Raw genomic sequence first — 26,629 nt, forward strand, 5'->3', positions numbered from 1 at the left:
GTTAGAAAAAGGAAGGTAAAAACTATGTCTGAATTTTAAATGAAACACACAGACCACCTTTAGGCAGGAAGAAATGATGTGCTCTCAACACAACCTTGTCCTTGTGAAGCACAAGAAACGGTGCCTTAAAAAGGACAAAGCAGCAAGCTTAGATATCCTATTTATAGAAGCAATAGCCATAAGAAATGCAACCATGTGTGATTTGTGTGATATGAGAGGGAGAGAAATATCCCAAATGGGTTTAAAAAGTTTCTGAAGGGCTAAAAATACCAGGCTGAGGTCCCACAGAATTAGTGTGGAGAGTACTGTTGGAACAATGTGAGCCACCCCTTGTACAAGGGCCCTTAGCAAACAGTGGAAAGCTCTTGGTCTCTGAAAGAGCACAGACAAGGCAGAAAACTGACCTTTTATAGTCCTCAAAGGTTAGAAAAAATAAATTTGACTGCATCCAGAACCAAATTATCTCAGCTATCTGTACACTGCTATTACCTGCGGTTATGCACAATTTCACCTGTGTATAGCAGCAGCAACAAGGAAAGAAAAACAGGAAGCACATCAGAAGTGGCAAGAATGTTCCACTGCAGCTAAACGCAGCCGCATGTAACTGCTGCTAATTGCAATATACAACTGCAAGTGATTACTGTGCCTGAAGTCTTGGAATTTCAAAATAACAAAACATGCTTGTAACAGCGGAAGGACAGCCCCCTCTGTAAAAGAGGCCTAAAATACTTGTGCCAGAGACTATTTCCTGGAATTAAGCTTTTCATTTTTGCACCCAGCAAAGTATGCTTTCCACACATGGTGGTAAACTCTTCAAGAAGCTGGTTTTCTAGCCTTCAGCAAAATCAGAACCATGGAGCCAGTAAGGTTCAGGAGAGCATAAGTGTCTAAGGACACATAGGCTTTTATGGAGTTGAGTTTAGGAGCTTTGGCAAAACAAAATGCCAAAAATTCAAGTTTAGGAGCTGCGAGTGTACATGAAATGTGATTATTACAAGTCTGATGTTTTTCACATTAATTAGTTCATTTATTTTGCGCTGTTTAGCACTGCACAATTTTAGGTATTTGATTCATCTACTCTGAAGACCCAAGGGTCCCTGAACTTGGCTATGAACCTGTTCATTTTGTGGTTCTGCCTGGATGCCATTAGAGATATGCCTGGTGTCCCCCCCACCAAAGACAAAGGTGGTGAAACATGTGTGGCAGGAGAGACCACTCCCTGGGATTTGGACATTGGAAGCTTACGAAGTCTACTGGACAATTATCAATGCTGGGAATGTGTGCTGCAGAAAGAACAGAAACCGATCCATCCAAGTTAGAATGGTCTCTGCTTGCGGTCTGACTTTTGCAACATTCGACAGTTAGTTTGATTCCAGACTGTATCTTAACTGGGTCGCCCTAAGCTCCAGGACATTTATAGATGTCTAGGCTTCCCTTGACTACCACCACCCTGGACTGACAGGGAGTCCAATATTTTTCCCCAAAATATATAAGGCAAGAGAGAGAGAGCACACCAACCTAGTGCGTTATTGTTTAATTGATGAAGTTCAATATATAAAAAACGAAGATCAGGTGGTTCACAGCGACTTGCGGAGTTAGCTGCATCACTGTGCATCCAGCCCCCTGGCCATGAGTGACGTCACGCAGCGCCGGCTGGCCTGTGCAAGTTCTTTGAGCGGCGTGTGATACAAGGAAGTAGGCAGCTTGTGCTTACGGATACCCTTCACCACGTCACAAGTCAATGTGAGCCAATCGATCTTCACAGACCAGGAGAGGAGGCTTTTATGGAGTTGTTCATACCTTTTTACACTGGATGTTTGTGAGTGCAACCCTCGTTTTTTATATATTGAACTTCATCAATTAAATGATAACACATAGGACTGGTGTGCGCTCTCTCTTGCCTTATATCAGGGGCCTCAAACTGGTGGCCCTCCAGCTGCTGCCAAACTACAAGTTCCATGAGGCATTGCAAGGCTGACAGTTACAAGCATGAATCCCACAGGCAGAGGCATGATGGGACTTGTAGTTTTGTAACAGCTGGAGGGCCACCAGTTTGAGACCTCTGCCTTATATATTTTCAGATTCATGTCTGCCACCCAGTGGACTTATGGGAGAGCTGCAACACCTAGAACAGAGAATATACCTTCAGACTGTTCACTGTTGGAATAGGAATAGTGGGGATAGCGCTACACTTGGTTTGTTGTGTGTGTTTGGACAATATTTCTCCCCAGGCTGACAGACAGATGTCTTGTCAGAAATTTCAAGACCACAGGGAGGAAGAATTACCCCAACTTTAGCTCTGGGCTGGACAGCCACCATTCCAAGGATAACCTGGTTTTGATATTCAGAGACATGGGATGATCCAAGGGCAGAATCTTTTCCCCCAAACTGTCAGGATGGTGATTTGCAACAGTTTGAATAAATCTGAGCATATGGGTCTTAGAGGACCTTAGAGGAGGTGAATATCAACACCAGCACCCTAATGCAGAAGCAAATGGAGTTCCACTCAGGCAGATACTCTAATTTTTTGAAAAAATATGAGAGAACAGGGAAGTTAAAGGATGCCTTTAGGCCCCAGAATTCAGAAAAGAACAAAAAGGAACCCTTCTTGGTTCCAGGTGAAGACTTACTGGAGACTAGGGATGAGCTTCGTGTTCGAACATACGTATTCTGAATGTTATGGGCGAATTCCGAATGTTATGGGCCGTTCGCGCCAAATTCATGTGGCGCTCACGGCCCACAATGCACTGCGATGGCGCAGTGCATTGCTGGCTCATGATTGGCCAAGCATGCATTGTGACCCCCCACATGCTTGGCCAATCACAGCGCCGGCAGCGAGGAGAGCCATGATTGGCCACAGGCAGGATGCCTGTGGCCAATCTTAGCTCAGGCTGTGTAGTACACGCCCCACACTATATAAGGCCGCCAGAGCGGTGGCCTTGTGTAGTGTGTTGGCGTCTGTAGCCGTTAGTGGGTGTTCTGTGTACCTTCAACACAGTATACACCGATCGTTATCGGCAGATTTTTCGTTCTTGCTCTTCTGTGGTGGTTGTTGTCTGCGTGCCCTGACCGCAGTATACACCGCTATATTCACCTATATAGCTAGCGATATATCTATCTTTTATAATAGAGCTTGCAGTCAGTGTTAGGAGATTGTGCGTGCTGTCTGCGTGCTCTGAACGCAGTATACACCGTTATATCCACCTATATAGCTAACTATCTTGCTCGTTTTAAATAGAGCTTTCAGTCAGTGTTAGGAGATTATGCGTGCTGTCTGCGTGCTCTGAACGCAGTATACACCGCTATATCCACCTACATAGCTAACTATCTTGCTCATTTTAAATAGAGCTTGCAGTCAGTTGTAGGAGATTGAGCTACACTTTAAAAATGTACCAGTTGAAAATTACAAACAGATTCAACTTAACACAACAAATCTACACAGTCCCTGTCTTGTTTGCACCGCCTGTATACTGCTGTTCTTAGTATATAGGGCCTGGGGGCCACACGCATTTCCTTTTTTTAATATGGGTACGGGGTTCCCCTTAATATGTGTACAAGACCCAAAGGGGCTGGTAATGGGCAGGAAGGGCTACCCATGCCATTTTTCTCAATGATTTTCAACCATATTGCAGGAACCAGATATAACATTAAAGCCGCAAGCAGTTTTAAATGACGTTATTTCCGTTAAATGTCATTTTGTGTAGGGACTGTTCTAAACACGGGAAACACATGGCACTTCACAGGCATACTACAGACACCCCCCAGGCAAGATATTTAAAGGAATATTTAACTTTTTTTTTTTTTCACTTTAATCATCATTAAAATCAGTGCTCCCGCCAAAACGGCCATTTTTAAAACTTTTTTTTGCATTGACCCATGTCCCCTGGGGCAGGAGCCAGGTCCCCAAACCCTTTTTAGGACAGTATCTTGAATATTAGCCGTTAAAATTAGCACTTTTAATTTCGAACATTCGAGTCCCATAGACTTCAATGGGGTTCTAACGTTCGTACGAATTTGGGGTCCGTTCGAAAGTTCTGGTGCGAACCGAACCGGGGGTGTTCGGCTCATCCCTACTGGAGACACTCTCCCAGTTCATCTATGCAGAAGTCAATACTCCAGGAAAGAGCTCCATGTGCTTCTTGGCTGACAAACCAGACTAAAAGATCAATTTGTAAATGGATAGAAAACTGGCTAAAAGACAGAATTCAGAGAGTAGTTGTTAATGACTCTTACTCTGAATGGTCTAAGGTTATTAGAGGTGCACCCCAATGTTCAGTGCTGGGACCCTTACTTTTTAATATCTTTATAAATGATATAGGGTTTGGGATTAAAAGTAACATTTCTGTCTTTGCAGATGACACCAAGCTATGCAGTGGAATAACGTCCTTACAGGATGTCTCCAATTTACAAGCCAACCTCAATGCACTGTCTAATTGGGCAACTAAGTGGCAAATGAGGTTTAATGTTGATAAATGTAAAGTTATGCACTTGGGGGCTAAGAATATGCATTTATCATACATACTGGGGGAATCAATGGTAGAGAAGGATCTGGGGGGGGGTTTGGTAAATCTTAAGCTCAATAATAGCATGCAATGTCAAGCTGCGGTTTCCAAAGCAAGCAAAGTCCTTTCTTCTATTAAGAAAGGTATGGACTCCAGAGAGATATCATTATTCCCCTATACAAATCATTAGCAACACCTCACCTGGAATACGCAGTTCAGTTTTGGGCGACAGTTCTCAAAAAGGATATCGGGGAACTGGAGAAAGTGCAGAGAAGGGCAATCAAACTGATAAGAGGCATGGGGAGCTCAGTTATGAGGAAAGATTAGAGGAACTGAATCTATTCCCTCTTGAAGGTGATTAAGGAGAGATATGATCAATATGTACAAATACATAAGTGGTCCATATAGTGAACTTGGTGTTGAGTTATTCACTTTAAAAGGTCATCACAGAGGACAAGGGGGCATTCTTTACGTCTAGAGGAAAAACGATTTCACCTCCACATATGAAAAGGTTTCTTGACAGTAAGAGCTGTGAAAAGGGGGAAGAGACTCCCTCCAGAGGTGGTTCTGGCAGGCTCAGTAGATTGCTTTAAAAAAGGCCTGGATTTTTTCCTAAATTTACTAATATATTAGGATACTAACATTTATAGGTAAAATTGATCCATGGAAAATCCGATTGCCTCTCGGGGGATCAGGAAGGAATTTTTTTACTCCCCTGCTGTTACAAATTGGAGCATGCTTTGCTGGGGTTTTTCGCCTTCCTCTAGATCAACTGTGGGTGAAGGATTGTGTACTGTATATGGGATTGTATTTTTATTTTTTTTGGTTGCGCTAGATGGACTTGTGTCTTTTTTCAACCTGACTACCTATGTAAAAGGCTCCAGCTTCTGCTGCCATATGCTTTGCCCATACCAGCAAAGCCCTCCAAACTCCAATGGATGCAATGTTGGGTTGCATGGCATGCAATGGTGAAGAAGGACACTTTCAAAAGTTACTTAACCACTACAATACAGGGCACTTTCGCCCCCTTCCTTCCCAGCCCAATTTTCAGCTTTCATCGCTCTAGCGCTTTCAATGACAATTGCGCGCTCATGCTACACTGTACCCAAATGAAATTGTTATCATTTTGTTCGCACAAATAGAGCTTTATTTTGGTGTTATTTATTCACGACTCCGTTTTTAATTTTTTGCGATATAAGCGCAAAAAAAGCGGAAATTTGGAAAAAAAGCAATATTTAAAAGAAATCCAATAAAATCAAATTTTGTCATAAATTTAAGCCAAAATGTATTCTGATACATGTTTTTGGTAAAAAAAAAATCCGTTAAGTGTATAATAATTGGTTTGTGTGATCACGGACATATGTACGCAAATGATCATGTACATATGTGTGCAGGTGATCACGTACATATGTGTGCAGATAATCATTGGGACATGTGATTTTAGTGGGACATATGTGGGGGACATGTTTTTATTATTAGGGACATGTGTTTTTATTATTTGGGGACATGTATGTTTTGGGGACATGTGTGTTTTGGGGACATATGTGGGGACTGTGTTTACACTGTGTTGTGTGTTGACACTAGACTGATGATCAGTGAGTAAAAAGCTGTAAAAAACAGCTCATACTCACTGATCATCAGCCGGCTGCAGCGTTCTGCTCTCCTCTCCTCAGCGATGACTTCCGTGTGAGGAGAGGAGAGCCGATTGCCTAGCAACCGGCTGTTTGTTTACATCACATGACGGCCGTGATTGGACATGGCCGTCATGTGATCAGGAGGGCCAATCACAGAGCCCTCCTGCCGATCTGAGATGTGCCGTGTCCGGGTGACACGAGCACATCGGGATCGCTCAGCTGTGCGGGCACGCGCGATCCCGCTACTTCTGAAGGACGTTCCTGAACGTCCTATCAGAAGTAGACGGCTCCCACCCGGCCGTATATATGCATTGGCCGGGTGGGAAGTGGTTAAAGTGGAGCTAAACTGTGTCTGAGACAGAGTACCACAAATTGAAAATACAGTTAAATTGATGTTTAACCCCTTCACACTTAATTGTAAAATATTAATGTCCAAGCCCAATTTTGCAATTTTGTCATGTGTTAGTAAAACTGTACATATCCTCTCATATCCTCTCAACTACTTTGTGCATCCAGGTGGATTATACCACACTTTTTCCAGACAAATTAGGCTTTCATTTGATGGTAAATAGTAAGGAACATCTCCTGATTTTTTTTTTTTATTATTATCATCAAAGAAATACTGTCCCAAAATAGAAAAAAAATATATTGAAATATTGTTAACTTTAGCTGTATATTTCTTGTTACTACCATAACCTCCCACCAAAGCACAAACCAAAATAATTTCTCCTGGTCCTGAAAATTGCAGTGATACCTCATATTCGTATGTTTGTGGTTTGTACCTGTAGTATAGTCCAGAAACAATAGTGTGCATTTTGTTGTTTTTTTATCCTACCTAAAACACACTGACACTAAGGCCGCGTACACACGGGCGGACTGTTCGCCCAACTTTGTCCGCTGAACAGTGTTTGGGCGGACAGTCCGCTCGTGTGTGGGCTTTCAGCGGACAGTTTCAGCGGACAGTTGGACGGACAAGGTTTTTCGGAAATTCCGAAAAACTGTCCGCTGAAACCTTGTTTGAGCGAACAGTCCGCCCGTGTGTAGGCTTGTTCGTCAAACAAAGTTGCGCGCATGCTCAGAAAGGATTTTCACGCCGAAAGCTATAATGCAGTGTATAGGACGTCGTATTTTTCGTCCCGTCGTACGTGCCGTTCACGTCATCGCGCACGGTTTCAGCAAACTGTTCGTCCGTCGTGTGTGGCCATGTCCGTCCATGCTAAGTTTGAGCGGACTGTTTGCCGAAACTGTTGGACGGACAAAGTGGGGCGAACAGTCCGCGCGTGTGTACGCGGCCTAACTGAAACTGATACTAAAAAAAAAATCCTGTCCAAAAAAAAAAAAACACAGAACCTGACCTTTGAACCACACTAACCTTGGCATTAACCTAGATCAAACCTTGATCTAGGTATTTTCTAAAATTATGTATTTAATTTTTTTAAATTATTATTATTATTATTATTATTTTCCCCTCTCTCTGCAAGGACAGAGAAAGAAACAATGTACCTCTCTTTTTCACTCACAGAGACAGTAAACACAGGGGAGGCTTCACAGTGACTGATCACTGTGATAGCCAATCTGTGAGATTCCCGGTCTCTGTGCTGTGAGCGCGCCATGTGCCCCCCCCCCCCCATGGCAAAAAGTCCAGTCCAGTGGGGCTGCATATTTGTGTTATGTCTGCGCCAAGGGGTTAATGTTGAGGGCAAACTCCCCCATCCACCAATGTCTCTATGCTTTATGCTGTTAAGAAATCACTTTGAAAAATGGCTCCCTAGCATTTGTAGCTGCAGCCATCTTGAGTAAAGGCAGATGACTCATGTAGCATTTACTTTGTGGAATCCATCTGCCCTTAACTCAAGCATGCAGTCAGGAGAGTGTGCTTAGCTGAGAAAGCTCTTCCTCCACATTAAAGAACAAAAACAAAATGACATAACTTTGGCCTTGGCCAGGAAACAGGAAGCAACTGTACAAATAAATATACCATTCTATCTACTTACTAATGCTAGCAGCATGAGGGTTTCTGCATAAAAAAATAGGATTTTTGTACTCACCGTAAAATCCTTTTCTCTGTAGTTCACTGACTGACACAGCTCCTTTACTTTAGACCATTAGGTTGTTACACCACCTTTAGGAGAAGACTAGGAAGAACATGTTAACATGTACAAAAAACAGAACTTTCTAGTTCCGCCCAAGGGGTGGACCCTTCAGTAACAACCCTCCAGCCTGCATCCTGCAGCCTCAGTACGTCAACAAGCAGTATAACGTAAACAATAGGAGGGGAGGATGCTGTGTCAGTCAATGAACTACAGAGAAAGGGATTTTACGGTGAGTACAAAAATCCTATTTTCTCTTACGTTCACTGATTGACACAGCTCCTTCACTTGAGACCATCGGGACGTCCCCAAGCAGTGTCAAAACGAGGGGTGGGAAACAGCATAAAAACTTCACCCACAAAAACAGAGTGCTCCCTAACCGGGGAGTCACCACCTTATCTAACCGCATCAAAACTTGCGGTAACAATGAATGAAGGTCCAAGAGGTTCCAATTGCCCTGGTGGAATGGGCCGTGACCGGAAAGGGGGGCACCTGTCCCTTCAAAACTGTCTGTCTGATCCACCTGGAAATGGCCGACAGGACCGCCATGCCTTTCTTCGGACCAGCTACCGAAACAAACAGAGTCTGACTTCCGAAAGGGAGCCGTGGCAGACAAATACACCCTTAGAGCCTGGACCATGTCCAGGGAATGGAGGGCCACCTCCTTAGGATGTGTCAGTTTAGGACACAAAGATGGTAACACAATGTCTTCATTGATGTGGAACGCCGAAAACACCTTCGGTTAGAAAAGAAGGTTGCAGACGCAACGCCACCTGATCCTTATGGATAAACAGATAGTTCCGAAACCCTCTTGGCCGATGTAATGGCCACTAGAAAGATCACTTTCTGGGAAAGAGTCAACAAGGGGATTTCTCTGATATTCTCAAACAGCGGTTTCTGAAGTGCCGATAACACCAGGTTCAGATCCCACGGGGGTAACGGTGGACACACCGGAGGAACTAAATGTCGGACCCCTGAACAAAGGTGCTCACTAGAGAGTGAGACACCAGGGGTCGCTGAAAAAAAGACAGCCAAGGCTGATAATTTGTCCTTTAATGTCCTTTAATGGTCTACTCCACTCTGTAGAAACAGCAAGATCCTGGATATGGAAAAGGAGCATGGACGCCATCCTTTCTCCTCACACAGAGATGTAGGACTTCCAAGTACGATTATATATCTTCCTAGAAGAAGATTTCCGTGCGCTCAACATAGTTGAAATCACAGAGTCTGATAGGCCCAGATTCCTTAGCACCTGGCTCTCAACAGCCCTGCCGTTAAAACCAGCGATGGTAAAGCAGGATGGGGAATCGGACCTTGAGACAGAAGGTCCTCTCGTAATGCCAGTCGCCAGGGGGCGTCCGCCACCAGGCGCACTAGGTCGGCGTACCAGGGAAGCTGAGGCTAATCTGGGGCAATCAGAATTACTGGAATCCCCTTGGCCTCCCCTCTGGCAGTGGCAGTAACTTTAGCGGAGGAAAGACATAGATCAGCTGATACTGACCCCATGGAGCAACCAGCACATCTGATGTGTCTGCCAAAGGTTCTCTTGTCCTGGACACGAATCTTGGCACCTTCCGATTGAGACTGGAAGCCAGGAGATCCACGTCTGGTGTGCCCAATCGCAGGCACAGTTGCCTGAACACCTCCAGATGCAGCGCCCATTCTCCTGGGTCCAGCATCTAGTGACTTTAGGTAGTCCGCCTGCCAGTTCTCCACTCCCGGGATGTAAATGGCCGATAGGGCCGGTACATGTCGTTCTGCCCAGTGAAGGATGTGTGCGACCTCCCGTGCGGCGGCCAAGCTTCTTGTTCCTCCTGACATATGTCCCAGCCGTGGCGTCGTCCAACTGGATCCTGATTGGATGCCCTCGAAGTCTCATTGACCATGTGGAGATGCATAGCCTGATTACTTGTAGTTCGAGCACATTTAATCGGCAACTTGGATTCCTCCTCTGACCAGAGGCCCTGGGTTTACCGTACCCCCAGTACTCCACCCCAGTCAGGCTGGCGTCCGTTGTGATCACTGTCCAATGTAGAGGTAGGAACGACTTCCCAGACTGACTAGCCCACCTGAATCTGCCGATCCAGGGATAACAGAGATTTGTCCCATTTTGTCAATATCTCCTTCTGCAAGACTTTGGTGTGAAACTGGGTGTACGGCACTGCCTTGAAGGAGGCCACCATGAGCCCTAGGACTCGCATGCAGAAGTGTAGCGGCGACCACCTGAAATTCATCAACAGTTTTACCGCGGCTCTGAGAGTCTAGAGCTTGAGGGAGAAACACTCTTGCTTCCACAGAGTCCAGCAGTAAGTCTAGGTACTCCAAATGCTGAGTCGGTATGAGCACCGACTTTTTTAGGTTCAACAGCCACCCAAATTCCTGCAGGGTTTGCACGGTGATCGCCACATACTCTTTTAATTCTGAGGCTGAAGATGCTTTCAGGAGGAGATCATCTAGGTAACCTATGATCGCGTTGCCGCAACGCCAGAACTGGAGCCAATACCTTGGTAAAGACTAGGGGGGCTGATGCCAAGCCAAAGGGGAGAGCCACAAACTTGTAGTGGGCATCCCCGACTGCAAATATCAGAAACTTCTGATGTCATAGGCATATGGGTATGTGCAGGTACGCATCCTGGATGTCCAAGGATGCCAGGAAGTCCCCTTGATGGAGTGCAGCGACTACTGAGCGAACCGATTCCAATCTGAACCTCTGTACTTTCACAAAGCAATTGAGGGCTTTTAGGTCCAAGATTGGACGTACCCCTTCCTTCTTGGGGACTACAAACAGATTGGAGTAGAATCCCTGGAATCTTTCCAGCTCCGGAACAGGTATTATCACCCTGCGACTCAGCAGGTCCCTTACCGCCCCCATGAGGGCCTCCCGGCGAGCTGGGAGTAAGGATATGCTGGAAGGGAAGAATCTGTTTGGTGGCCAAGAGAGGAACTCTATCTTGTAGCACCGGGCTGCAAACTCCGAAGGCGACCCCCCGCCCGTCTTCATGTGGTAGCACTCTTGTTCGCAGGCTTGTTAGGCTTGCGGTCCCAGGGACACTTTTGTCCTTCAGAAGTCATCCTGTCGGGCTGGGGACGTTTAGCCGAAGCCCCGGATGGATGAAAAAGCCGTTTGTGAGCGGAAAATGAGGGCCCTTGCCTACGGCGTGGCTCCTTAGCCTTCCTTCCCTGTGGGAGTAAGGTACTCTTCTCACCTGTGGCATTCTTAATGATGTCGTCCAACGAGGCTCCAAAGAGCCGCTCGCCAAGGAAGGGTAGATCCGTCAGGGCTTTTTTAGATGCCTGGTCAGCCGACCAGCATTTTAGCCAAACCAGGCGCCTAAGCACCACTGCAGAGGGAGGGTATCCAGGGCTGCGTCACAAACGATCTTAAGGCCTTGCACTAACTGGTCTACAGATCCACACAGACAGGAGAAGCCTGTTGCTCCCCCAATTCACAGTGCAAAAGTTTTGCCCACTCAATAAGTGTCTGCGACACAAGTGCGAATGGCAGTACTGGTCGCATCGCTGACCCCACAACCTTAAACAAAGAACAGGCCACTGCCTCAGCCTTTCTGTCTGTGGGGTCCTTAAAGGCAGGAGTCCCTTTTACAGGGATCGTGGTTACTTTGTTTAACCTGGATACCCAAGGGTCCACGACCGTTGGAACCGACCATTTTTTGAGAAGGCTCTCCTCAAAGGGGTAATGCACCGCCATGTATTTTGGGACTGAAAAGGTCCGTTGAGGTCTACCCCATTCCTTTTATATGAACTTATAATAAATAAGTCAGATACGGAAACACCTTAGGTGCACGGGCTGGCTTACGGGACCCAAAAGGGACCGCTACCTCAGCAGAGGAATCTGCTGTGTCCTGAATTTTCAGGGTATCATGCACAGCTGTGATAAGTGCTCCAACAAGCGTTTTGTCGTGCGCGGACACGGACGGGGACTCATCCTCACTGTCCGATCGGTCCTGGTCAGCGTCATCTGAAACAGAGCAGTGGTCACCAGCCTCAGCGGGGCCCGAGTCTGCGTCACAGCTCTCCCCGGAGGGTGGGGGGCAAGGGCAACGTTTTACCACCTTGGAGCCCACAAACCGCCTCCATCTTGGCAATGAACGTGTTAAGGGCCGCCAACAAAGCGTCCAGAGGCACTGCACTGTCTGCAGGTGAACCGGTTGCAATTGCCTGGATTTTGGGGGAAGAAACACCAGTTTCTGAAGCCATGCTGACCCTACCCTGTCTGCCACCTGTTGGGGACTTAGGACAGTGATGGTCCCACCCTCCTAACTGCTGCAGGCTGAGGCGCCCCCACCGCAGGACTCACCATCCTGACCGAGTTCAGCGCCGTCCAGCTAGGTGTGCCTGTGTCCTGTGTCAGCTCCCAGGTGTCTTTGAGAGGAAACTGCGCTGTACTGAGCCTCACGGATCAGCGCTGGGCATGAAAAATGTGCTAGGCTACAACAAAATGGCCGCCGAGTGGCCAGTATAAAGGACATAATCACAGGGAAAATCGCCGCCGAACTACAGAAAAATGGTTCCTGACCATGCTTCTCCCTGGTCACACCAAACATGGCTGCCAAGCACTGTATACAGAGAGGGACAGTGAAACAAAGGCAGAGAAAATGGAAGCAAACAGCTCTACAGCGATCAGCAGACACAGACCTCCAGATGCCCGAGGGAGAGACAACAGACACCAAGGGCACAGCCACCCAGCGAGGCCCCCAACCCAAGATGAGAGCCTCCCCAGGGGGCCCCTGTCTATGAGGAACACACACTGCTCAGCAGCCCATGCAGCATCCCCCATGGGGGGGAGGGAAGATAGGTAGAGGGAGAGAAGAGAGAAAGGAGAGGGACCCCCGAATCAACCTCCCAGGGAATGCCCAGCTGCTCAGCCACACCGAGGCAGGGAGAGCCGTTATCTACCAGTCCGGACGAGCTGGGGACATTCCATCACAGACCCACTCTCCGATCAGTATGGGGTGTCTGCTGGCCTGGCACACTGTGATGCAGACATCAGTAGCCCGGTCATATGTGTGCCCCGGAGCATTGTGCTCACCGGCCGCCCCTGGAGCCTGAGGGGCATGTCGTGGCTGACCCAGCGCGGAGCTCTTGTCTGCACACACTCGCTGGCCAGGCTGAGCAAAATACAAGGATAAGGGTATCCAGTCTGTCACCCAGCCGGCTGTTCATAGCACATCATAGGATCATAGGAGCGCAAAAAGGCAAAAACTTCTGCAGAAAAATCCACAGACCGAAGGGCCCGCAGGATCCTTGGTCCTTCTCCTTCACTAGGCAGAAAAAAACTGAGGCTGAAGGATGCAGGCTGGGGGGTTGTTGCTGAAGGGACCGCCCCTTGGGCGGAACTAAAAAGTTCTGGTTTTTGTACATGTTAACATGTTCTGCCTAGTACTCTCCTGAAGGTGGCATAACAACCTGATGGTCTAAAGTAAAGGAGCTGCGTCAGTCAATGAACGTAAGAGAAATTTTGTCAGTAGTGTCCTTGAAAACCTGCACATTGTGCACTGGTACTGTAAAAAGGTCAGTTTCCCATCAAGTACTGTTACATGAACACTTACGGAAATGTGTGTGTAGCGCCGGCTCCTGATGAGCATGCGCTATATGTTTTGAAAAATTAATATGCCTAAAACCACAGTTGGGTTTTGGGGCTAATTTTGCTAAATTATGGCTTCAGTACCAGTCTAGCTGGATTGTACTGAGCTCTCCTTAGCTGCAGGTGTCGATGTCACCGCCAGCAAGTGGTAGAACGCAGTCTAGTTGGGTGTACTGAGTGCCATTCTTTTCTCGGAACCAGCCCAGTGGGAGTGTTTTCCTGCTGTGCATTCTGGAAGGCTGTATTTAAAGTACTGCGATCACGTGCTTCGGGGTTCCGGTCCATTTTCTGTCTGTTTGGTCCTGGTCCTCCTGACCAGCCCTCCTGGCATGGGGAGCGGATCCATGCATTTCTGAGCCTCGGGCTGGATAGCCCAAGCCAAAGCAACTGCAGGGACAGGCCTGAATGGATTTGAGGCCCTAATGATCCAGGGGTGGTCCGGTGCTGTCTCATCTGAGGAGAGGCCCAGCAACTGGAGAAGCATTCAGGGGAGGACTCTTCAGGAGAAGGCCATGCACAAGGCTGTCTTCTCTAAAGGAGCCTGGAGGCTCAGTTGAAGGACATGGATCTACACTCATACGGTATCGCCGGATCGGCTGAGAGATACTGGTATTATATGATAGCTCTTTAAGTTTGTCTATGTCCCTCAGTAATGCTCAAGTCTGTGGCAGAGACTCTCTCAAATATCCTACACTCAAGTCTGTGGCAGAGGATACTTTGTGGATCTATATTTCCTATGGTATCGCCGGACCAGCTGAGAGATACTGGTACCGTATGATAGTTCTCTAAATTTGTCTACGTCTCTCAGTTACATGCAAGTCTGTGGCAGAGACTTTGTTTCTCAAGTGTTCTACATCCAAGTCTGTGGCAGAGACTTTGCTTTACTTAACACCCTACAGGCTGCTAGGCCTAGTGAGAGGAGGTCTATCCGGAGGTTGTGAGAATCCAGCTGTGAAACGTTCATTCTCTGAATTTCCTCTATAAGAGACTTTCTATTTTTGCAGTTCCAAAAGTACCTGAGTTTTCTTCCTAACCCTCTACCCTTCATTAAGAGACTGTGCGATCTTGTAAATAAATAACTCAAAAGAAGATTCAGTGTCAGTTTCTGCATTTCTTTGGGCCCTCTACCACGGGAACCCCTAGACGGAGACGAGGTCAAGAAAGTAACGGTAAGCGCAGTAAAACCTGCAGCTCCTTCGGGGGTCAGTGCTACATGTGAAAATGAACAAAAGGGATGAAGAGGTGGGCTTGTGTGGAAAAACACAGGCTGCAGGTAAATCTAAAGCTGAATTCACACTATAAAATTTTCTTTAGATTTTTTTACTTTCAATTTACCAAAAACATAATAGGAGGTCAAAACATAACAGTTTCAATTTGTATGCAATCAGGCAGTCCCTTGCACTACATGGTTTTGGTAAACATAAAGGAAATCAAACAACAAAAGTTATATAGTGTGTATCCAGCTTAAGTCCACTCTGAGGCTCAGAAGTGCTGGGGAAAGCCCAGACGATCTGAAAGGAATAGACGCTGCAGTTTTTATTTCCTCTTTCATTCTTAGTCTTTTGTTTATATTCTGCTGTCAGCAGGGATGAGTGACTAGTTGTTGGGATCCTGGCGGCTGCTGGCTCCTAACCAGGGGCGGATCCGGGGGGGCAATGGGGCAATTGCCCCCTCCGAGAATGCGAGTGAGTGGACGGGCAGGTGTCACCGCGGGTGAGAGCCGGGCAGGCGGCTCTGCGGCTGAGAGCATGGGGCGGCTCCGTGGTTCCACGGGCAGCCTGGCTCAGTGACAGTGTGTGAGCACCTACTGGCCAATCAGGGAGCTGGCGGGAGGGGAAGCAGAGAGATGATGTCATCTCTCACCGCCCGGCGCCTGCCCTGCATCCCTGCAGTTCTGTCCTTACTGTGCAGTGTGCAGGCAGATTACTTCATCTCTCTGCTGCTTGACTGGTAATCTGCTGCCTGGGACAGAGAAAGAGACAATTATAGCAGGCAAGTGACAATCTGCATCATGTGGCATGGGACGTGGTAAGTGACAATCTGCATCTGGTGATGTGACAAGTGACAATCTGCATCTGGTGACAGGCAACGTGGCAAGTGACAATCCGCAACGTGTGGCAGGTGACACGCTCGGTTCTCCCACTGATTCTGCATTATTTTGAGTTGAACCATTTAATTTTTTTATAACAATGTAATAATAGTAATGAGCTTCAATCATTCTGACACCATAACAACCATGGCGTCGTGATGATTGAAGCGATAACACCAGCCATTTCCCTGATAAATTTACCCCAAAAAAACATATTTTCTGGCAGCGCCCCTCCCGAAACTAGGCCCTGGATCCGCCCCTGCTCCTAACAACCAACGCAAAAATAGATGAAAAAAATAAATACAATTTTTTTGTTGACTTCCTTTTTTAAACAGAATAAAAATTGTTCCATTTAAAACAACAAACCTGAGTGGCTGCGATCATCAATTTACATCCACTTACCAATAGGAATGCATTGCTGTCCATTTTTCATCGGTCGATGGATGGATCAAAAAACGGACAGATGTGAAAGGGGCCTATGAAATCTGAATTGCAATCAGTGAAGGATCTCTGTCAGCTGCATGCAATCCATGTGTAGGTATTTAAAGAAGTACTGTAGCCAGTTAAAGAGGAAGTAAACCCTGACGAGTTTACTTCCTCTTTCATTCCCTGCAAAGGTAAAGCATAATGGACTACTATGCATCGCATAGTAGTCCATTATGTGTCACTTACCTGACACAGGAGCCAGCTGTCCCCTGTAATCCGGCGCATCCATCTTCTCGGTGGGGTCTCGCTGCTCCGCCGCTGTCATTCGGCGAAGCCGCGATGATGTCACTCCCGCGCATGTGCACGAGAGCAGACACGCGCGGCATTTTTGTCGTTGACGATGCCACGCTAAGTGCACCTGCGTGCCGCTGTCTATGGCGCATGTGCCGTAGACAGCAGTGCCTGTCTTTCGGCAAATATCTCCTAAACCGTGTAGGTTTAGGAGATATTTCTTGGACCTACAGGTAAGCCGTAATCTAGGCTTACCTGTAGGTCAAAGTGTGTTGTAAGGGTTTACAACCACTTTAAAAGAAGCAAAAAAACTCTACAGAAAGCAGTCCAAGGGGTCTGTAGCTGCTACAAAGTTACTGATATGAATCGGATTGAAAACTCTGAGCTAATGCTTACCTGACAGGCCACCCACATCCATCTTCTTGAGATTCTTGGCTTCCAAGATGCAGACTGTCAGTTTCCCAGCGGTTGGAACATATCGTAGAGAAATGCAGATATCCCCCAGTTTCTCAGGCTGAAAGTAAAAGTTGAAACAAGGGTAAACGTTTTGATTTTGCAGTTGTTTTCTTGTTTTGCCCTCCACATTCTCAGGGCCATTATTTATTATGGTTGTGTTTTAAAATATACTGGCAATTTAGAAAGTTGACCCTTTACGTTGCTTACAAAGTTGTTTTTGGTTGACAGAGTAAAATACTTTATTTTACAAAAAGTTTTATGGAATTTTCGTAAATACAAAATGTAATACAATGCAGGCTCAGAACATCAGAGCGTATGACACTAAAAGAAGCAAAGTTCTGCACAGTCAAAAATAAGGAGGAGGTAGGTAGGAAGGTTGTGTAAACATTACAGGAAAGGACACATACTAAACTTTTGGGTATGAAGGCACGGAATTGATAAGCACATGAGGAGTCCTCCATCCAACTGGTGATACTTCACAGCCTGAGTATTCAATAGGTTAAGTTGTATGAACAAAATAATTTTTTTTTAGCTGAAAGAGAAAAAGAATAAAAGGAGAGGACAGCCACCCGTCCAGCCATAGCAAGTGGTTATAGGGAGAGAAGGGAGCGTCAATGCTCAGGTGATCGACATGGTACAGCCATGGGCCCCAAATCCTAAAAGGTTCTTCGCATAGTTTATCGTGAGTATAGAAGTTAATCTCTCATGTATCATGGTCCACAAAAGGCGTTGTTTAACTTGAGCAAATGGTATTGACAGCCATCTCATGGCCCTAGGCAGGGTCTGCCGGGCCGCTAGGAATAGGAACCCTGTTGAAATTTATCTGAATGTGGGATGGGCTTATGCTGGAGATTCTCCAAAGGGTCTCGTGTGAGACTAGCATGAAGTAGCAAATGGAGCATAATATAGACCCTGTGGAGTTGAGACCCAGTGCCACAGGTGCATATGAGCAGTGTATGCCTGATTTTGGAAGGCATGCTAATTGCACACCAGTGGGCTGGCTTCATAATCCTCTCAGAAGAGAGCTCAAGGCTCAGACTTGGAGACAGCTCCACCCAAGGGACACAGGAAGTCTGGCCTAGGATGTCGGGATGGTCCCAGTAGGAGACGGCTCCAGGAGAAAGAGACCGGAGGTCTCAGAGTCTAAGGCTGCCGGTGGCAACCTTAGACTGTATGTCTGTAGCAGGCAAATGTGGCCTGCGACCGAACTGCATGAAGCCAACAGAGAGTAAGCCAAAAGGCTGAAGTTTGTGTTTATACAGTGATGTTGGAACCCCCTGCGAGGGAAGATTATGGTTTGTTTGAACTTTTTTGTTTCTTTTCAGTAAAAATGGGAAAAACCAATGAAGGGAAAGTGAGTGGTGTGTCCTTAAAGCTCTAGAGTTGGAGTGACCACCTGAAAACCCAGAAATGGGAGGCTGCAAGACAGGTCCACCAAATATGCAATAACATGCAACAGTCTGGACAGCCACAGAGGCATTGTGGAAAAGTATCAGGATGAATTTAAACAAACAATCCTGGGTCATGTACCAACGGGACATCAATTTATAAACCTTTACTTGTGCAAGCATGTTGAGTGAACATTTTGAGGTGGCTAATGAAAAGGCATTCCGATTCTGTGTGCCCAAAGTGTAGCCCAAATCGTGTTCCCACCTATTCATTTATGTAAGCCTGTTGGCCAATGGAGTCTGTAAACAACAAATAGAGAACAAACACTAGGCCTCTGGAGTACAGGTAGTTCCTACACTGATATTTGAATATAACGGAAGCATCCTCCCGCTGGCAGGTCCCAACGCCGCCAAAGGTAGGGGAAGGACTTTATGCCATCCAAAGGAAAAAGTTATTTAGCACGCCACCAGTGGAATGAGAGAGGGTTGTCATAGGCAGGGCAAAAGAGGAAGTGTCAACAGTTAGATAACAGCAGGTGGGAAGAGATGGGGGGTACCGGAATACTTTACTGAACCCCATTGCCTAAGAAGGTATTGCCAACAGGAGTCCGCAATCCAGGGTCTCAAGGATGGAGGAGTCCAGATCAAGTTGTATATGGAGGGAGAGGGGAGCAAGCTGTCTCTGCTAGATGGGTCCAAATGGGTTGCTCACCAGTGGCATGGAGGGGGCCAATGGAGATATTTGGGCCGCCATGTTGTAGTGTTTGAGAGAGGGTACTGCCAAGCCGCTTACGACAGGGCATCAAGGCAGGGAACCTAGGTTTATGATGATCCTAAATTAAATGGAATAGTTTGTGTTGCAAAATTTGCTAAATACTGTTTGGAATGGGGACAGGTAGCACCCTAAAACAGTATAAAGGCTTGTGGGACTACAGGAAAGCATGCTGCTCCTAGAGACTGACCAAAAAAGTGCCCATTTGTTGCAGATACCAACTGCATGAAGAGCCTATAAGGTTGCAAGGCTCGGCACTTCTGCAGGGTCTGCTGAGAGAGATCTGTGTATAGGCTGTACTCGTGGCCTTGGAAATGGAGCGCACAATAATTCTGGGCTACCTGCAGGAGTTGCTTTGGCAAGTTTGTCCTGTACAATGTCATGCACATGAGAGAGGCATCAGAAGAGCTGTCAGCAGCCCAGGGATCCTTAACAAACCGATCCTAACTGTCCTCAGGGTCTCCCGACAGTTTAGGATAAGTGCCATGCCTCAAGGGGCCATCTTGTCAAAGTCTGGACGGGTACATAGAGCTGAAAAAGGAGTTGACAGCTTTCTGCAAGCCTTGAGAGTGTTGGTGCATGCCATCTGGCTGCCAGCATGTGAGAGATTTGCCCGATCAGATGCACTGCTGGAAAGCCTGATGAGGAGGCTGCATGTCCGGGATGTGCGGGAGGAGCTTCAGAAGGCATCCATGCAGAGCTGCTGCTCAATTTGTGACTTGCAAGCCTACACATTTTAAGTTTTACCAGTTGGATGTCTAGGCTTCAGCTGCTGCAAACCTTGGTTGTGAGGTTCTGTTGAGCACCTCTATTAACCTGTTGGTTGTTGTGGGCCTTTTATACTTCATTTGCTGTGTTGCTTACCCCCTCTCAGAGTGCATTTGGATGTTCTTATGTTCCTGACTACTGCTCCTGTGTCTTGTAATGTACAATTAAGAAAACAGAAAACAGTATGGGACACAGGCTAATGTTCTTTTGTTTCTTTCTTTTCTGTTCCCTTTTCCCCTCTTTTCGGTTTCTTTTATGTGCATCTATGTGGTCGTGGTGTTGAGTTTTTGGCTTGGGATGACAGTCTGAACTGCCAAGGTCACCAGGGCAAAAGTATTATATACCAATTGTTTGATATACATATATAATGTGATAAACTTATTCTTTCATTCAAAGAATGCGCCAAACGCTCCTGAGGAAGCGTTATTGAACGCGCAACATGCAGAGCAAGCCGAGCCAAGATAATATATGATATATATATATATCATATATCTACATAATCTTAATTATGTAGATGGTGTATATAACAGGCACAATCTGTGAATATATGGAATTTTATGTATGTTTTTGTATGTTAGTTCTATTTTTGTAATAAATATATATATATTTTTTAAACATTTGTGTTATGCCTATAAAGTCCAGCATCCAAAATTCAATATAACTTCAACTATCGGGAAGTGGCATTAATTATCAGTGTGTCGTATCCACAGCAATACTCTGTGGTGATACGACTTTTTAATACTTTAGACATCCGACTTCGCTGGACAGTGTTAATTGGGAGATCTTTACTCTCAACGGACACTTCTCACCCCCCTGAGGGACTGGTCACAGGGCGTTATTTAGTCTCTTCTCTCTCTTTTTCTCTCACTCTCACATCTCTTACTGTCCTTATACCCCCCTCCGCACTCCTACCTTACCCTTCCCACTCCCCCACAATTATGGATGAGCTTAACATTGTCAGTTTAAACGCAAAGGGACTTAATGTCCCTGAGAAGAGACGGATGCTGCTGAATGACATGAAACGCATGAAAAGCAGATATTGTTCTGTTATAAGAGACACACTTTCGGAGAACACTTTCCCTATTCTAAAAAAAAAGATAATACCCGACGGTCTACCACTCCACATACTCAGAAGCCAAATCTAGAGGGGTCTCCATCCAGATCTTGGCAAGAATCCCATGATCCCTGATTGATATGAGGGCAGACCTGTTGGGGAGATTTCTATTTCTTAAAGGCCTGATTGGTGGTGTAATGGTGACTATTACAAGCCTCTACGCCCCAAAAAGTTAGCAAGACACCTTCATTAAAAAAAGACACCTAGAATTGCTTCAAAATTTCTCAGGATAGCTCATCATAGGCGGTGACTTCAACATCCCCCTGCTCCCTATTGAGGACACCTCGATGGGACTGTCTTCAATCCCCGGAGGCACACGTAAAGTGATCCACTTGGCTCTTCATGCTGCACAGCCGATAGATATCTGGCGTCTTTATCACCCCGGCGAACAGGAACATGTTCTATTCCCACCCACACCACGCGTATTCGCATATAGATTATTTCTTAATACCACACAACAAACTTCAGGCAGTCAAAGGCACTGCTATAGGGTCTATCACCTGGTTGGATCATTCTCCGGTCATGCTACGATACTCCCGGACTGACTTTCACAGGGGACAAAGACAGCCATGGAGGCTTAATGAAAGCACTACTACTGAACCAATGGCATATGGGCTTACACTCTTGGTTAGGCCGCTGCAATTTCCTGAAAATGGCTATCCTCCCAAAACTCCTCTACCTTATGCAAGCCTTACCTATACACATACCAGCAGCCAATTTTAAAACAGGTACAATCAGCATTTACAGAATTCGTCTGTGCCAAGAATAGATCCTGGCTCACCAACAAGTAACTCGTTCTTCCCAAACAATACAGCGGTTTAGCAGCACCACATATTCGGACCTACCACTGGGCTGTACACCTGGGGAGGCTCATAGATTGGTGCCGCCACCAAGAGACTAAATTGTGGGCCCAATTGGAGCAGTCTCAAGGTATAGTCCCCCTTCGTAGAGCTCCATGGTACTAATCGGCCCTACCGGCAGAAGTCAAACGCCACTCGTTAATCGGTAACTCATCGCAAATCTGTGCACAGCTCATTTCTCAAGCATCCCTCTCCTCTCCGAACTTCCCCCTGTATCCCATACTGAGAAACCCCCAGTTTACTCCGGGTCTACGTGATGCGATCTTTTGGGGTCTAGGTGACACAAGCCTACACCAGGCCTCCTACTTTAGCTCTGGAGGGCGATGGAAAACAATCACAGAACTCTCTGACCCCACAGGCCCATTCCGCCTGAACTTCCTGAGATCACTTCAACTAAGCCATTTCCTTGGCTCCATCCAACCCCCCCACAGACAGCAACCAACCGCTCACTACCTTGGAAGAACTCTGTACTACCACAGGAGCGCTACCACATATGCTCTCCCTGACTTACAATGTCTTAAATACACCCCCAACAGATTTCATGCCCCCGGGATTAAGTGGGAAAAGGAACTAGGCTGCCGATTCAATACCACCAAGAGACAGCACATCCTTAGATTCACACACAAATCCTCCATTTGAGACAAAACTCAGGAGACCAAATTACAAAATTCTATCAAGATAGTACAGAACCCCAGCCTGACCTTTATTGGCGCTGCCAGGCAGACAAAGGGACCTTGATGCACATTTTTTGGTCATGCCCCAAACGAATGCCCTTCTGGCAAGTAGTACGTGAGACGGTACAACAATTTACAAAAAGTACCATCGCAGATGACTCAGATTTCTTCCTCCTACACGCGCCAACCATCCCCAAAAGAATATATTTAAAAAAATCTGTGACCCGCCACCTGCTAGATGCAGCCAAAGCCTGTGTCCCACTCCACTGGAAAACTCCTCTTTCACCAACTATTGTCTTATGGCTCCAAAAAGTGGAGGAAATTTTAAAAAATGGAAGACCTCATCCTCACAGCACAGAATAGACAGAAGACATTCTCCAAAACCTGGCAAACATGGAACATGTTCATGTATTCGGCCGAGGGCAAGGTCCTGAGAGGGTCCGTGGCTGATGCACGAAAGCGTATAGCACAGCGCACTACCTCCAGGCCCTGAACGCAGTGGCATAGAACCTTACATATATACTCCAGACCCGACTCCCCGATTTATAACCCCCATATTGGGGGGACCTATAGAAAAAGGAAAAAGAAGGGACTGAGCCTATGGGACTGCATTACCCCATCGCACCACACCATCAGCACATATAAGACTTTCTCCTGGGTGGAGGGCCTTACAACAATTCCAAACACACTACATAGATGTAACCCCTGACTCACCACAGGGTGAGTGCAGGAGATGACGTCTGCTGAGAAGTAGACGTGGAATAATATTATTCATATGATTTATTAAGGTCTTTTCTTACATGCCTGCTTGCAGTCTTCTATTAAAATGTACACTTAGTGGCACATGCACAGCTCAGCGTACAATCCCACGCCATCCCGGCTGTACCATAAAGACAGACTTCCCTGCGCATATATGATATTATTCCCCCACAAGCCGGCGAGGGATGCAACCACTGCATCACTGGAAAATAGAGTTAACTATTTCTGGGAGTTTAGTTCTGCTTTAACAAAAGCGTTTGTTGGATGGTGGCTAACAGAGGCAGAGAGGACTAGTTCTTTAACAGGGGCTTGTCCAAGTATCCCACAACATTATCTGAGTGTGGAGTTGAGCCAAATCCTTGGGAAGTACCTTGGTCAAAACCAAGGTCCTTCTTACAAGACATCTCAGTCGGCCAGCATTTAAGCCAAAGAATCCTGAATAAAAACTCATCCGGGAGAACAGGAACTTAAGGTCATAGATGAAAGATCTAACTGGGCATGGACTGAGGCTTCTGTTTGGATGGAATTAGGCTCTCATGCATTTATTGAAGACAGCAATGGTTTAGTAAACTACTGTAAAAGCAGCCACAGGCTACATGGTGGGGCGCACCAAGGAAAACAGCTTCAAAGAGGGCCTGTAAACTTTTGTCTAGAAGGGTGGTAAATATGGGATTACCCTCCATGGGGATGTGGGGGTCTGTTCAAACAAAAAATGGCTGGATCTACCACAGGAAATGCCCATTTACATAGGAAACTTTCATCATTAGGATACTGCTGACCAAAGTGACTAGGAGGGGGAGAGAAATTGGGGGGGGGGGGTGAACAGAAACTGAGGGGAGTTGGGAATCGGAGGGGTTAAGGGCATGTCCCTGCAGGTTTCCTTTTTTGCCAGTGTCCAACAACTTGGAGGTAGCTACAGAAAACCTAGTTGTAATAATTAAAGGTCAGTCAGTACCAAGATGTTTCACACAGTCACCAGATTTAAACCTGCCTTGGAAGCATGAATAAAATTGGTATTACAGGAAGCAGAGAAAGATAACGTCATACCACAAGCTTCAGGAAGTACAGCAATGTACCCAATAGTGGTCTCTCTCTCTCTCTCTCTCTCTCTCTCTCCAAACACACACACACACACACATATAATTTCACAAGTGAGTACACCTCTCACATTTTTGTAAATATTTTATTCTATCTTTTCATGTGACAACACTGAAGAAATTACACTTTTCTGCAACGTAAAGTAGTGAGTGTACAGCTTGTATAACAGTGTAAATTTGCTTTCCCCTCAAAATAACTCACACAGCCATTCATGTCTAAGCCACTGGCAACAAAAGTGAGAAAACCCCTAAGTGAAAATGTCCAAATTAGGCCCAATTAGTCATTTTCCCTCCCCGATGTCATGTACTTCATGGCAAAAGCCTCTGAGGAGCTGGAAAAAAAGAATTGTTGCTCTACATAAAGATGGCCTTGGCTATAAAAAAATTGGCAAGACCCTGAAACCTAGCTGCAGCCGGGTGGCCAAGACCATACAGCGGTTTAACAGGACAGGTTCCACTCAGAACAGGCCTTGCCATGGTTGACCAAAGAAGTTGAGTGCACATGCTCAGCATTATATAAATGATGCACAAGGGTGCCCACAAACAGTTTGCTGAAGACAAGCAGACTAAAGACATGTATTGCTGGAACTGCCCTGTGGTCTGATGAGACCAAGATAAACTTAGTTGGTTCAGATGGTGTCAAGCTTGCGTGGAGGCAACCAGGTGAGGAGTACAAAGACAAGTGCGTCTTGCCTACGTCCAAGCATGGTGGTGGGAGTGTCATGGTCTGGGGTTGCATGAGTGCTCCCGACACTGGGGAGCTACAGTTACAGCTACAGTTCATTGACGGAACCATGAATGCCAACATGTACTGTGACATACTGAAGCAGAGCATGATCCCCTCCCTTTGGAGACTGGGCCGCAGGACAGTATTCCAAAATAACAACCACAAAACACACCTCCAAGACAACCATTGCCTTCCTAAAGAAAGGTGATGGACGGGCCAAGCATGTCTCCAGACCTAAACCCTATTGAGCATCAGTGGCAACCTGTGAAGCTCTGGTGAACTCCATGCCCAAGAGGGTTAATGCAGTGGTGGAAAATAATGGTGGCTACACAAAATATTAACACTTTGTGCCCAATTTTTTAAATTTTCACTTAGGGGTGTACTCACTTTTGTTGCCAGCGGTTTAGACATTAATGGCTGTGTGTTGAGTTATTTTGAGGGGACACAGTAAATTTGTAGCAAAGTGTAATTTCTTCAGTATTGTCACATGAGAAAATATATAATAAAATATTTACAAAAATGTGAGGGGTGTACTCACTTCTGTGAGATAGTGTGTGTGTGTGTGTGTGTGTGTGTGTGTGTGTGTGTATATATATATATATACACACACATATATACACACACACACACATACATATACACAATTCTCTAGAGCTCCATTTTAAAAACAGTTAGCCATCTGAATCCTTGCCACCATTCTAAGCCTGAGAGTTACCCTTCAAGATGTATACCTATAATCAGATTTGGACAGGCATTTGGCCCTTCAATTAAATTTTTTTTTAAATCGCGACCTGGAAGTTCAATGAGAACTGCAAGTCGACAGCCACAAAGGCTGTCAGTACTTGTAGTTTTCCCATTCACAGAACTTTGAATGATGTGGCTCACTGTCACTACAGGCAACAAATCAGGAAGACGCTGCAGCAGTGGGAACATATTCTTTAATCTTTTTGCTGCAAGGTCCATATAGCATATGGACCTACGGCACTGCTTCAAGATGGGCAGGTCCGTACAGCATACAGACCTGCATTCCTACTTCTGCTACTTCTGGTCACTTCCGTGACAATGAACCTTTTACAGAACTGTTCAGCAGACAATGCTGAACAAACCAATAGCTTTGATCAGTGGATGTCGATCCGTTGATCACAGCTATTCACCTAAAATGGTCGGAATGCCCTCCTCCCCCTTCCGATGAGGCCATGCCTGTGCAGTCGCTGCATCCCAATTGACATTAACCACTTCGGCCACGGAAGGATTTTTCCACTTCCTGACCAGGCCATTTTTGCTATACGGCACTGCTTTAATTTAACAATTACGCGGCCGTGCGATGCTGTACCCAAACAAAATTGATGTATTTTTTTTCCCCAAGAATAGAGCTTT

The 26,629-nt window shown here is 46.1% G+C and overlaps 1 protein-coding gene across 2 annotated transcripts in view; it reads right to left on the reverse strand.

Moving 5' to 3' along the window:
* LOC143982595 (synaptotagmin-2-like) overlaps positions 1-26,629 on the reverse strand; it is a 138,052-nt gene that overhangs the window by 13,897 nt on the left and 97,526 nt on the right. For both annotated transcript variants that reach the window (XM_077481461.1, XM_077481462.1), the window contains exon 7: positions 17,034-17,151. In XM_077481461.1, the coding sequence (XP_077337587.1) occupies positions 17,034-17,151 (118 nt within the window). The remainder of the gene's footprint in view (positions 1-17,033; positions 17,152-26,629) is intronic.

Source organism: Lithobates pipiens, unplaced genomic scaffold, assembly GCF_037356315.1.
Source record: "Lithobates pipiens isolate NorthernLeopardFrog02 unplaced genomic scaffold, aLitPip1_a1.2 Scaffold_16, whole genome shotgun sequence".
NCBI lineage: Eukaryota > Metazoa > Chordata > Amphibia > Anura > Ranidae > Lithobates > Lithobates pipiens.